Source organism: Aspergillus heteromorphus (genome assembly GCF_003184545.1).
Source record: "Aspergillus heteromorphus CBS 117.55 chromosome Unknown BO70scaffold_9, whole genome shotgun sequence".
Taxonomy (NCBI): Eukaryota; Fungi; Ascomycota; class Eurotiomycetes; order Eurotiales; family Aspergillaceae; genus Aspergillus; species Aspergillus heteromorphus.
The window spans coordinates 114,185-127,250 of NW_020290414.1; the positions used below are offsets into that span (position 1 = coordinate 114,185).

At 58.9% G+C, this 13,066-nt stretch overlaps 7 protein-coding genes across 7 annotated transcripts; 6 read left to right on the plus strand and 1 right to left on the minus strand.

The window, feature by feature from the left end:
* Positions 1-105: 105 nt before the first annotated feature.
* BO70DRAFT_312941 (lysophospholipase) lies at positions 106-2,101 on the plus strand (the record flags this gene model as incomplete). Its single annotated transcript, XM_025540226.1, has 3 exons — positions 106-921; positions 978-1,117; positions 1,192-2,101. The coding sequence occupies 3 exons, from the start codon at positions 106-108 to the stop codon at positions 2,099-2,101; spliced, it is 1,866 nt and encodes a 621-aa protein (XP_025400111.1).
* A 444-nt stretch (positions 2,102-2,545) lies between these two features.
* BO70DRAFT_361171 (uncharacterized protein) lies at positions 2,546-3,195 on the plus strand. The gene has a single exon (XM_025542980.1). It carries the CDS (start codon positions 2,776-2,778, stop codon positions 3,052-3,054), a length of 279 nt encoding a protein of 92 aa, XP_025400112.1. The 5' UTR covers positions 2,546-2,775; the 3' UTR covers positions 3,055-3,195.
* Positions 3,196-3,313: 118 nt separating this feature from the next.
* On the minus strand, positions 3,314-5,396 carry BO70DRAFT_351919 (GMC family oxidoreductase; the record flags this gene model as incomplete). The annotated part of the gene is made up of 5 exons (XM_025541760.1): positions 3,314-3,363; positions 3,420-3,921; positions 3,983-4,862; positions 4,941-4,970; positions 5,020-5,396. The coding sequence occupies 5 exons, from the start codon at positions 5,394-5,396 to the stop codon at positions 3,314-3,316; spliced, it is 1,839 nt and encodes a 612-aa protein (XP_025400113.1).
* Positions 5,397-6,133: 737 nt separating this feature from the next.
* BO70DRAFT_378944 (uncharacterized protein) lies at positions 6,134-7,129 on the plus strand (the record flags this gene model as incomplete). The annotated part of the gene is made up of 3 exons (XM_025545301.1): positions 6,134-6,396; positions 6,618-6,628; positions 6,896-7,129. Coding segments are annotated over 3 exons (507 nt in total), but the record flags the coding sequence as incomplete, so codon positions are not given.
* Positions 7,130-7,626: 497 nt separating this feature from the next.
* Positions 7,627-8,676, plus strand: BO70DRAFT_395455 (sterol desaturase family protein; the record flags this gene model as incomplete). Its single annotated transcript, XM_025546543.1, has 1 exon — positions 7,627-8,676. One exon carries the CDS (start codon positions 7,627-7,629, stop codon positions 8,674-8,676), a length of 1,050 nt encoding a protein of 349 aa, XP_025400115.1.
* A 421-nt stretch (positions 8,677-9,097) lies between these two features.
* BO70DRAFT_370360 (ketopantoate reductase family protein) lies at positions 9,098-10,132 on the plus strand (the record flags this gene model as incomplete). Its single annotated transcript, XM_025544732.1, has 1 exon — positions 9,098-10,132. One exon carries the CDS (start codon positions 9,098-9,100, stop codon positions 10,130-10,132), a length of 1,035 nt encoding a protein of 344 aa, XP_025400116.1.
* A 913-nt stretch (positions 10,133-11,045) lies between these two features.
* On the plus strand, positions 11,046-12,974 carry BO70DRAFT_289700 (MFS transporter; the record flags this gene model as incomplete). The annotated part of the gene is made up of 3 exons (XM_025539322.1): positions 11,046-11,464; positions 11,529-12,647; positions 12,707-12,974. 3 exons carry the CDS (start codon positions 11,046-11,048, stop codon positions 12,972-12,974), a joined length of 1,806 nt encoding a protein of 601 aa, XP_025400117.1.
* Between the last annotated feature and the right edge of the window lie 92 nt (positions 12,975-13,066).

Genomic DNA, 13,066 nt, shown 5'->3' on the forward strand with positions numbered 1-13,066 from the left:
TACCGAAGTCATGGTGCCAGCCAGAGAGACGAGACATAAAAGGAACCCCATCGCAGCCGACATCTCCCTCCTGATCATTCACCACCAAACCCTCAACCGACCAACATGCGGCTTCTCTTACTCCCTGCTGCCACGGCAGCGCTCTCTGCCGCCCTCGATCTTCCCCAGGGCTATGCCCCCGTGCCCGTCTCCTGCCCGCCCGACCTCGAATGGATCCGGCCGGCAGTCGGCCTCAGTCGCGGAGAGGCCGACTGGGTCCAGGGACGGAAGAAGGTCGTCCTGGGCGCGCTGGATGGCTATCTCGCGCGTCTGGGGCTGACCGACTTCGACGTGCCCGAGTACATCTCACGCCTCAACCAGTCCGGCCAGGCCCACGTCCCCATCCTGGGCATGGCCATCAGCGGCGGAGGCTTTGCATCCGCCTTCACCGGCACCGGGGCGATGCGGGCCTTGGATGATCGCGTCGACGCGGCCAACGAGCAGCGCACCGGCGGGCTGCTGCAGAGCCTGACCTACCTGTCCGGGTTATCGGGGGGATCGTGGCCCACGATGTCGTTCTCGGCCAACAACTTCCCCACGGCCGAGGAGATCGTGGACATCTGGAAGCCCGAGATCGACCGGTTCCTCACCGTCGAGAACACCACCGCGGAGGCCGCCACCGTGGACGACATGTTCGAGCAGATCGTCACCAAGGACCTGGAAGGGTTCGACATCGGCGTGGGGGACTTCATGGGCCGTGGGTACGCCTACGAGTTCGTCCCGGGGGCATCGGGGGGCCTCAACACCACCTTCTCGTCGATCCGCAACCTGAGCAAGTTCGTCAGCCATGAGATGCCGATGCCGATCATCCATCTCTCGGAAGTGGGAACGGGGGATCCGGAGTATGATGGCCTCTACGTGCCCCGTTCCAATGGCACCATCGTACGTCCGCTGCAGCACTCCCCGTCTATCCAGACCACCATGACTGACTCCCACAGTTCGACGTGACCCCCTTCGAGTTCGGGGCCTGGGATGGATCCGTGCGGGCCTTCACCCCCGTCGAATGGCTGGGCAACCGGCTGTCCCACGGCAGACCCGTCAACGAGAGCGTCTGCTACCAGGGGTTTGACCGTGACTCGTAAGTAGCCCCCCATCCGGGCGTCCCGATGAATCCAGATCCAGATGCTAACCCTAACTCCCCGGCCATTCCAGCTTCATCATCGGTTCCTCCGCCAACGCGTTCAACTTCTGGTACCTCGAGGCCGTCTCCAACAATACCCTGGGCCAATTTGCCAAGCGATCCCTCCGCCAGCCCGGCCCATCCAAGCGGTCGATCCCTCTCGTCGATCTCGACGGGATTGCCGACGTCTTCGAGGAGGCCGTCGGGCTGAACCTCACCCAGATCGCCTCCTCCAGCTACCCCAACCCCTTCGCCAACCTGTCGCTGTCCTCCGGCAACGCCCACAGCTCGGCCTCCCTCAGCATGGTCGACGGGTCCGAGACGGGCCAAACGATCCCCTTCTGGGGCCAGATCCAGCCCGCGCGCAACGTCGACTTCATCCTCGCGTGGGACGACTCCCAGGACGCCGCGCCCTACGGCTGGATCTCGGGCGCCAACCTCTACAACACGTACCTGGCCGCCAACGCCACGGGGCTGCCCTTCCCCATCATCCCCCCCGTCAGCACGTTAGTGAACCTGAACTACACCACCCACCCCGTCCTCTTCGGCTGCGGCGCCAACCTCACCACCACGGGGGACACCCGCGCCCCGCTCGTCCTCTACTACGCCAACGCGCCCTACAGCGCCTACACGAACTTCACCTTCTGGCAGTCCTCCACGACGCGCGAGCAGATGGACGAGATCTTCGTGAACAGCTTCGACATCGTCACGCAGGGCAACGGGACCTGGGACGCCGAGTGGGCGGACTGTATCGGGTGCGCGGTGGTGGAGAGGAGTCTGGCGCACGTCGGCATGCAGCGGACAGCCCAGTGCGAGCAATGCTTCAGTCGGTATTGCTGGGATGGGCAGCTGGATGAGAGTGAGCCCGCGGAGATGAATTCGAACTTGATTCTCGATCCGAGTGTCGGGTTTTTGGAGTGGAATGCGACGAATCCGTTTTAGGGGATGAAGTGGAAGATGTAAATTTGCTATCAGCTGGGCAAATTGTATACATCGGTGTGCTGGATTGACATTTTGCCAGCAGACTCTTCTCTTTGGCTTCAGATGCACGAGGAAATTTGGAATATACTTTGTTGTATTATTATTCTGTTCTCCGACTTACAATTGAAATATCACACAAGCAGTGAAGAGAATTTCCCAACAGGACACACAGACACGAGTAGCCCATAAACCCAGATTCCAGAACCCCAAAGAACCCCAGTGGAGACATGAGACATGGGACATGGGACATGGTATGACGGTGCCGATCCCCTCAACCACGGATGCCCCCGCGAGTGTGCCGTTTGCGGCAATACCATCAACAAAAATTGACGTCACCTTCCAGTCGGATGAGAACAATGCCATTGCAAGTGATATCGAATTATCCAACAATCCGCAGAGGCCAGGCCGAGTAGTCATCGTCATCGTCATCCGATCGATACCAATGATGTAATGGCACGATCGCAGTGTTTGATATAAAGTGGTTGCTTTCGACTTCGACTAGACACGGGCTCTACTGTCATTAACAAAAAAGAACATCCAACATCCAAACCTACTTGGTTCGAGTCTTCCAGGTTGACATCCCGTATATTGCCATTGTCGATCGCAATCGCAACCACTACCACTCCCTCGCAATCATGTCAGACCACCCCCCTCTCAGCCGCAGCTACCTGAACTCAAAGAACGTCCAACCCATGGACCACGCCTCAGACAGCGAGGACTCAGCCAGTGCTAGCGCCAGCCAGCCACAACTTGCCGGTCCGGGGTCCGACACGACCGCAAAGCCACACTCGAACAAGATCCTGAGCAAGCTTGACCCGCGACTCGACAGCGATATTCTCGAGGAGACGGAGCAGGACACAGCTCAACAGGAGGGGGGTGAGAGACGGGGGAGTCACTTCCTGAGACTGTATTAGATGGGGCTGTTTCGTTAATATAAAGTGATTTCATTCGTGGATATGGATTTGGTTGGTATACACATAATGGGTAATACAGCGAGAAACTGGTGGTCATATTAATCTAGTGGGTTGGTTCTGTTCTGTTCTGTTCATTAGTCTGTCGATTATACGCATTGGCAATATCACCAAGTATACACATTGAAGGGTATGGTGTTGTACAAAAGAGGGCAAAGTAAGAAAAAGAAATAAAGGTATGTGCAGCGAGTGAGGGGAGGGTCTAGGACGACCCGTTGATGATCTCTTCGGCGATCTTCTCCGCCAACATGTCTGGTATCGTTAGTCAAGACTATTCGAACTGGGCTAGGGTAGGATGAAGGACTTACAAACTGTCGACTGGGGATGTCCCGGAGGGAGGAAGGGGAAGGCACTGGCATCCACGACGCGCACCCCCTCGACGCCATACACGCGGGCCTGGCTATCCACAACCGCCATATCGTCGCTCTCCAGACCCATCTTGCAGGTGCAGGAGGCGTGCCACAGGGTCATGACGTTGTCCTTGATAAACTGGAGGATATCCTCGTCGGACTGCACCTGTAGACCGGGGTTGTACTCCTCCCCGATAATGACGGGCGCCATGGCGCTGCTCTGGAAGGCCTCACGAACGCGCTTGAACATCGCGATAGCAACCTGCTGATCCGCCTCAGTGTCCAGCCAGTTAGGGTTGATAATAGGCAGATCGGAGGTATCGGCCGACTTGAGGGTGACGTTGCCGCGGGAGGTCGGGGTGATGAGCACGGCCAACATGGAGGCGTACTGATAGCCGTCCTTGGGCTGGTTGGTAAGCAGGTTGGACATGTTGCCGATAAAGCCGGCGCCGGAGATGTACTATTTTTGAGTAGAATGTTAGCTGTGCGGCTGGATGTTGGGGGGGGGGGAGAGTGCATACCTCCGCTTCGGGCCAGTCACTGGGGAAGGCGGCCAGCTGCTTCGTGGTCTCGCTGCTGAAGGCGGACCGCAGCGTCGCAGGGATCTTCTCCCAGGCCAGGTAATCGGCGATGGGGTTAGTCAGAGGTCCAGTCTTCACGGTGATCATGCCGAGGAACTCGCCGATGATGCCGAGGATGTTGTTGGCGATGGCGGTGAAGGTCTGGACCTGGACGCGGTAAGAGGGGGCAAAGAACGGGTGATCCCACATGTTTTGGCCCACACCGGGGCGGTTGGCAATGACAGGGATACCATGCTCCTCGAGGATATCCTGGGGACCGATGCCGGAGACCATCAAGAGCTGAGGGGACTGGAAGACTCCGGCCGACACGATGACCTCCTTCTTGGCCGTGAGGGTGGAAATTATGCCCCAGGAGCCCTTGACCTGCACGCCGGTGGCCTGCTTCTGATCATTGAAGATAATCTTCTTGGCGAGGGTGTTCGAGTACGTGGTCAGGGTGCTGGGGGTGATATCGGACAGGAAGGAGGCCTGGGAGCTACTGCGGAACTCGCTGCTGGGGTCGATGGTGGAGGCGCACCACTGGCAGCCGAGCAGGGATCCCAGGTTGAAGTCCTCGATCTCCTTGATGCCGATGGCCTGCATGCCGAGGTCCATCCAGGTGGAGAAGGGCATGGCATAGTTCGAGTACGAGACTTTCAGCGGGCCGCCAGTGGACTCGTACGCGCTGGCATCATAGCCGGTCGTGGCATTCTTGGATCGCAGCGAGGTGTTGGGAGGGGTGAACTTGACGCTCTTCTTGTAGTAGGGCAGCGTGTTCTCGAAGGTGTAGCTGCTGTCATTGACGGTGGTGGCCCATTGCTGCATGGACTCGATGGTAGGACTGGACGAGAAGACAGACGGTCAGTCCTGGGAAACAGGCATCGGGGGAAACAATGAGTGTGAAGATTGGAAGACAAACCGTTGGTAAATCATGAAGTTCATGGCTGAGCTGAGTGTCGTTAGCGTTGAGCATCGGGGAATAGGAATGCGACACCTACGATCCACCCAGACACTTCCCCCGCGCATAGTGAATGGACCGGCCATTCGCACCGGGGACATCCTCCGCAACAAAGCCCCAGTCCTGGGCGGCGATGGTTGCGGGGTCCGATCCGACGGGGAGCACGTCGGCGGCGGGCACCTCAGCGACGGACTCGAGCTCATACATGCCACCGGCCTCGATCAAGGCAACCTTGAATTTGTTCTGCGCCAGTCTCGTGGCGATGGTAATCCCGCCCGTTCCTCCGCCGACGACGATATAGTCGAACTCCGTGTCTCGTTCGTGGAGGTGTGAGGCGTGGGGGTGAGGGTTGGGGCTGGCGATGGTGCCGGTGACCAGGCTTTGCACCGCCAGCGAGAGGAGAAGCGGACGTAACATCTATAGACGGCTGTCAGAGAGATCCCGAGATCCCGACAAGGGCATTGTTGCCATGTCGCCATGTGGCCACGGGGAAGACTTACAATGAGCGTATGGGGGATTAGGGGGACAAGGAGTGACTGGGGTGGACAAAAAGAGCGACAGGTTTGCCCTTGCTTTTGGAGATGAAAAGGGGAGGGGTTATATGGAAATATAAATACGCCGCATCCATGGATGTCTCCCCTGGAACTAGCCGACGGGTGTCTTTCTGCCCTGCTCCTTGCTAGGTAGCTTGTACATGCGTAGACAGTTTGCTGGTTGCTAGCATCTCCCGGTTGGGACCATGTTACCATGTTTCAGGTGGACCGGCCCTATCGCGATCGAGGCTGGAAATCCGGATGAGCGACACGGACGGATGGTTCCCGAAGCGTGGAGGGGGCAGTCTGAAACGGCGATGCGCAGCCATGCGATGAACGGGTGGAGATCAACCCTCGACTTGGCGCGCCGCAATTGTCGGGCGCGGAGGCCCAATTTTGGGTCGCCCACTATGCGACGGCGTAAACACCAGAATAGAACATCGCCGTTACATAGGCGTAGTTAGTGATGGTTCCTGGCAAACTCAATCCCCTATTTCCTGTACCTTGTCCCCTGAAGAAAAGTCAAGTTGCGTGGCTGTCACCTGCGATCGTACTGTACGACGACGGGAGGGCTCAACGCTTAACCCGTCAAGAGGAGAGAGAGAGAGCCTTTGCAATAACATGCACAACCCGCATGCCATTCCCAGGATTCCCGCAATGGCCCTTTATTTCCGACCTGCAGATCATCCGGTCATTCCAGCCATCGATGTATCGCTCGGATGGTCGGGGTGCGGGAGGGAGCACAAGGTTAAATTGGACCCAGTCTGGGCATCGGGTGTTCCGACGGGCCACAATAATGGGAAGACCCTGGTCCTGGTGCTGGTCCTGGTGCTGGTGCCTGGAGCAATTTATCTAGCAAGGCCCATAGATTCAGGAACCATCCCGTAAGCCCACGATCGGGATGCATTGTCGAAATTGGAGGATGTACTGGATCGCCGAGTATCGTATGATCCGGCCTGTGCGCCAATCTAAGCTGTCAGATCCTCCGTCGAGGTATGGGCCGGAAATGATCACCGCATGAGCTGAAGAGAGGGCCTTGTCGCGTCGAGATTGCCTTGCAGCGCCGGATATGCATAATGCCAGATACTATAACTCCACCTTTCAGCTCGACATGCTGTAAGCGAAACACCTCGTTTATCACCGGATATACAATTTCGCACGCACTGTAGATAGATAGATCCCCCCCGATTTCGATCAGAAAACCTGCTTTCGATCAGGTTCTGCCCGACCACGGCACGCATGTACATATACGTCAGTGGGTCTCGTGGGTTGTGGACTGCCATGCATCGCGGTGGCATGGGTTTCCCAATGCGGCACTGGTCGCGAGGGTGTCCTACCTGGGGATTTACCTGTCCCCTTGACATAAACCTCAACAGGTCCCAGTCTATGCTCAATGTCGAGACTGCTTCCAGAGTCAGAGGGGTTCGAAATCTTCCGAGGGCACCCCTCAGATCCAGTTCGTCACCCGGGATCAACCGAACAGGGGACAGGGAGGCAAGGGCACCAACAGGACACCACCTCCTCAGGGACAGAACAAGTCGGCACACATGTCTCCGCAGCGGTCAACGGTCGAGAAAAATAAGCAACATGAGATAAGGCTGACCTATCTCTCAGCAGGTGTGGCAGCCGCTGGGAAAGTGAACGACGGGTGATGTAGGAACTCGATCACATCACTCCCCAGGCTCCAACGCTTCATCGGCCTGGCACTCCATCCCAAGTTCCCAACGTCCTCGGCACAATCGCACGAGCATCATGTGTCAAGGGTCTTCGGTGGAGGCAAGCGCTGAGCTGCGCTACCGGCCAACGACGAGCCTCGTTTTCGGGGGATCTGCAGAGCCGCGGTGATTCCCTCGTTAGCGAGTCTGATGAACCCCTCAAAAGAGGTTCAAACATCCACGGGGACTGCAAGACCCGTATCACATGCGGTTGAGCCGAGCCCGCGCGGAAGGTCAACGTTTGCGTTTACCTTTTCCGAGTGCCTGGGGCAGGTCGATCCCGAACCCGCCGCAGCCCTATATAGCCAACCCACCTACGCTCCTCGCCCCAGGACCCCTCAAAGGCCGACCAGAAAACCATCCCAAAACACGAAAAAAGAGCGCACGCCCTCACCCATCATGAGCGAATTCCAACGCAATCCCAAGGACTCGATGAAGTCCTCCTGGCGGGGACTCGACCGCAAACAGTGGACGCCCTTCCACTGGTTCTACGAGATCCTCGGCATCCATCCGCAGGCCCTGGACAAAGAGGTGCCCGTGCACCAGAAGACCGAGAAGGTGCCCTACATGGGCCAGTGGTCCCAGCACCGCTGGGTGCTCTGGCACTCGTTCCTCCCCCTGGCCGTCCACCACGTCTATGTCGCTTACACGGGCCAAAACTTCAGTCCGCTGGCCGCCTTCTTCTTCTACAGCCTCGCCTTCAAGCTCATCGCCATCCACGAGTTCCAGGCCCTCCGGCGCATGGGCCAAAAGCTCGGCTACCTGGACGGTGACCAGCACGAGCGCGACGGGGTGCCCGACGTCGGGGTGCAGAAAGTGGTCCAGTCGCTCATGTCGACCTCGACCTTCCGGCCCATCATGACCGTGCTCCTCAGCTACCGGCGCACGGTGGCCCCGGCGCAGATGAGCTGGGCGTGGCTGCCCCTCGAGATCGGGCTGTACGGCATCATCCTCGACTTCTGGTTCTACTGGTACCACCGGCTGATGCATGACGTGGGCGCACTGTGGAAATACCACCGCACGCACCACCTCACCAAGCACCCGAACCCGCTGCTGACGCTGTACGCCGACACGGAGCAGGAGTTCTTCGACATCGCGGGTGTGCCACTCATGACATATTTCACTATGAAGTTCATGGGTCTCCCCATGGGATTCTATGAGTGGTGGATCTGCCACCAGTACGTGATGTTCGCGGAGCTGGCGGGCCACAGTGGCTTGCGGATGCATGCATCGCCGCCCTCAACGTTGAACTGGCTGTTGAAGCTATTCGGGGCGGAGCTGGTCATCGAGGATCATGATCTGCATCACCGCAAGGGGTGGAAGAAGAGCCATAACTACGGGAAGCAGACCCGGCTGTGGGATGTGATTTTTGGCACCTGTGGCGGACGGATCGAGAGTGTGTCGGATAATGTGGATTATTCGAACAAGGTCGCAATGCCGATGTTTTAAATGGAGGTGTAATGTGAATAGGGGAGAATTCCCGCAACCGTAGGGTATTGGGCTGGCGCTTGTGTTTGTTTGTATTTTTTTTTTTTTTGAGTCTGGGGTGATTTCGTTGGTGCGGATGAGTTCATGATTTATGGATCAGGGGTAATGGACAGGGTTGTTGGCAGTGCCGCGTATCCGATGTCGTAGCATGGTTTATTCTCCATAATTTGATGTCATTTCCCACCCGGTCGGACATTGAGTGTCGGGTGTTATGACACGAAGATCACGCACACGATGCAAGGGGTACAAAACGTGTGCTGCGGACAGCTACGGATGGCATCCAAGGAAAGCTGCGGTTCGGATCCACAGGATACTAGCCGATAGTATAGATACCTGCCTTCGGATCGCTTCCAGCCACTCTGTCCCCCGTACCACATCCATCATGAACGCGCACGGCATACATGTGATCGGCCTGGGGAGCATCGGGACGGTCGTCGCACACTCGCTGCGATGCATCCCCACTCCCCCGCCTGTCACGCTGCTGCTCCATCGCGAAGCCATCTACCAGCAGTTCCTCGCGCGGGGCCAGCGGCTCCATCTCCAGGTCGGAGAAGGTGGCTCCTCGGTAGGGAGTGCCGGGTATGACGTCGATTTCGTGGGGGATGCTAACAATAGTCATCGTCGATCTGCAGCGGCACCGATACGCAGCTTAATCGTCGCCGTCAAGGCCTGCGCGACGGTCTCCGCCCTGCGGCCCATCCAGCATCGGCTGGGCCGGCAGTCCACCATCTGTCTGTTCCAGAACGGCTTGGGCCAGATTGAAGCGCTGAACAAGCACCTGTTCCCGGACCCACTGACGAGACCGACCTACATGTTTGGAATTATGCGCCATAGCGCCTACATAAAGTCGCCCTTGGATGCAGTCCTCGCCGGACGCCATGGATCTGGGGCGATCGGGGTGGTCGGCGACCAGGTGTCAGCTGAGGCGTCCCCCCATTGTCGCGACCTCATCGACCGGCTGGTCGCAGCCCCGATAATCCGATGCACCGAGATGCCCTGGATAGAACTCCGCCAGGCGCAGTTGCTGAAACTATCGACCAACTGCATGGTCAACCCGTTAACGGCGCTGCTGGGCGTACACAATGGCGCGATGCTGGAGAATGCGGAGCTGCGCAGGATGCAGCGCCCGCTCCTCGGGGAGATCTCATCGGTCTTCTGCCAGCTGCCCGAGCTGCAGGGCCTCCCCGACGTGCAGGCACGGATGTCGGTGGCAGCTCTCGAGGAGCAGCTAATCAGCAACATTCAGAAGACGGCCGGCAACTCGAGCAGCATGTGCGAGGATGTGCGGGCCGGCCGAGCGACGGAGATCGAGTTCATCAACGGGTGGGTTGTGCGACAGGGGCAGGAGATGGGGATCGCGTGTCCCATCAATAGGTGCCTGGTGCAGCTGATCCTGGCCAGAAGTCGGCTGCAGTAGTTCAGCCTGACGGGGATCCAACTAGCCAGGGGGGGGAAGGGGGGGGGTTCGTCCAACTTCGGGAGCCAACAATCAACCATGACTATGGTACGTGCACCGGTCTTCTTCCTCCCAAGAGGCTCTGGTACAGGTGCATGCTGGACGTGTTCCATATGAAGGCAGTGGCTCTCGTGCAGGGACCCTCGAGAGTATGTATGGGATGATGTCCCTCACCGCATATCTACTCCGTACAGTGGATGAGATACATAGATAGATACTTGCCGACGCCTTCGGATCAGGAGACGAGTCAGGCTCCGCCCATGGCGTATCCGACGGCGATTGGGCATGAATCACTCCTCCTTGGGGTTAGTCCCCCGGGCAAGTGCTGGAAAACACCAGAAATTCTCTGCCTTCATTTGCCATCCTGACTAATACCCGCCCCTCGTGACGTCATGGCGGATGGGCCGGCCTCTTGGCGGCCCCAGGCTGCCAGGCTGGAGGCCTGCATGCCTGAGGCAGAGTCAGCCAATTTGTTGGAGGCAGGGGAGATGGACCACCAAATAATCGATTCCAGCTTCCACAGCGTCAAGGTCCTGCTTATGAGGAGGATGTCGATATTTTCAAATACTCGGCTGCCCGCACTTACAGGCTCTGAGCGCGAGGGGGGTTGAGGGCATCGAGGCCCTCTTCGGCGCTTCGGCAGTGCTGAGGCCGGGTGGCAGCCGTTCGCGGTGGGGCTCCCGAGTGCAGAACGGATAAATCGGATGCTGGCCATGGCCATCACAGTCTTTATTATTATTCAGCCTGGACCCCCAGGCGGCGACTCCGTCCCTGTCCTGTCTTGTCCTGTCCTGTCCTTCTTAGCCAGCAGAAATCGTCGTCCTGTCTTGGGCCAGCATCGGGGCCTCTCTCTCCAGACCAGACAGACTTCATCATGTCCCGCGTCGACAAGGACCTCGAGCAGGCTGAGCTCGATGCCCGGCTCCATTCGAGCAAGGAGGAGGAGGGTCTCGAGCGCCCGACCTCCTCAGGGACCACCGGCTCGACTGGCTACAGCAGCTCCATTGAGCCCAACCCGCAGCTGCACACCCTCCAATCGCGCGCCACCGAGATCGACCTGGAGCGCCATCGCACGGCCACCTCTCACGCCCTGAGCCGCATCGAGACCCAGCGCCTGCAACACGCCCTCACCGTTGGCGAAAGCGTCAGGTCGCGCGCTTCGCGAGCGCCTCTACCGGCCTTTGGAGGCGGCAAGCCCTACCCGCCCCCGCTGCCGGCGCGAGAGGACTATGTCGTCGAGTTCGACGGGCCCGATGACCCACTCTACCCCCAGAACTGGAAGCTGTCCACCAAGTAGGTCCTGCGCGGGCGGAAGATTGATGGATCAGATGTGTACTGACGGTGTGGGTTCCCCTAGGATATACATCAGCGCCATGCTCGCCTTTACGAGTATCTGCTCGACCTTCGATTCCGCCATCTTCAGCTCCTCCACCACGAACGTCGCCAAGGTGTTCGGCGTCGGGATCGAAGTGGCCACCCTCTCTAGCTCGTTATATATCTGTGGGTATGCGTCGGGACCGTTGATCTGGGCGCCGCTCTCCGAACTGAAGGGCCGCCGCCTGCCCATCATCATTGCCATGCTGGGGTTCGGCATTTTCAACACCGCGGTCGCCGTGGCCAAGGATCTGCAGACGATCATGATCTGCCGCTTCTTCTGCGGCATCTTCGGCAGTAGCCCGCTGGCGGTGGTGGCGGCGATCTTCTCCGACATCTACGACAACCGCACGCGGGGCGTGGCCATCGCGATGTTCGCCAGCACAGTGTTCCTGGGTCCGCTGCTGGCCCCCTTCATCGGCGGGTTCATCAACTCGTCGTACCTGGGCTGGCGGTGGACGGCGTACATCCCCGCGATCATGGGGTACGCGGCGTTCGTGATGAACTTGTTCTTCCTCAAGGAATCGTACCCACCGGTGGTGCTGGTGGACAAGGCGGCGGAGCTGCGGCGGCGCACGAAGAACTGGGGCATCCACGCGAAGCAGGAGGAGATCGAGGTGGACCTGCGGGAGCTGATCGTGAACAACTTCTCGCGGCCGATCCGGCTGCTCATCAGCGAGCCGCTGATCCTGGCGGTGACCGTCTACCTCAGCTTCATCTATGGGCTGCTGTACTGCTTCTTGACGGCGTACACGCTGGTGTTCGACGGGGTGTACGGCATGTCGGCCGGGGTGGGCGGGCTGACGCTGTTCGGGATGGTGGTGGGCCTGCTCATCGCGGCGGCGTACATCATCCTGACGAGCCCGGCGTACAACCGGAAGCTGGATGCCAACGGGGGGATGCCGGTGCCGGAGTGGCGTCTGCCGCCGGTGATCCTGGGCGGCGTGCTCTTCGCGGCCGGGCTGTTCTGGTTCGGGTGGACGGGCTTCACGAACAGCATCCCGTGGATCGTGCCGACGCTGAGTGGGCTGTTCACGGGATTCGGACTGCTGATGATCTTCATCCAGCTGTTCAACTACCTGATCGACACGTATTTGATGTTGTAAGTGATCCGATCCCGCTGTGGAGGTATCCCCGGACTCTGACTGACCTGCCATCTAGTGCCGCATCGGCCATCGCGGCCAACACCTTCTGCCGGTCGCTGGTGGCGGCCAGCTTCCCGCTGTTCTCGCGACAGATGTTCGACAACATGGGCATCCAGTGGGCGTCCACCCTGCTGGGCTGCCTGGCGGCGGTGCTGGTGCCGATCCCCGTGTGCTTCCTGCTGTTCGGCAAGAACCTGCGCAAGAAGAGCAAGTTCGCGCCGTATTACGAGAAGGCGCAGGAGTCGCACGTGGCGGACGAGGACGTGGGTGAGGGGGAGAACTGACAGGCTCGATTGAAAAAAAAAAAAGCATTTGCAGCGCAGGGAGAGAGGGAGTATGATATATCCTATCCCATTCCCGGATTTTTGATTCTCTA

Excerpts from the sequence above, each read along its gene's own strand:
- BO70DRAFT_361171 (XM_025542980.1), top strand. The coding sequence starts at position 2,776 with ATGTCAGACCACCCCCCTCTCAGCCGCAGCTACCTGAACTCAAAGAAC.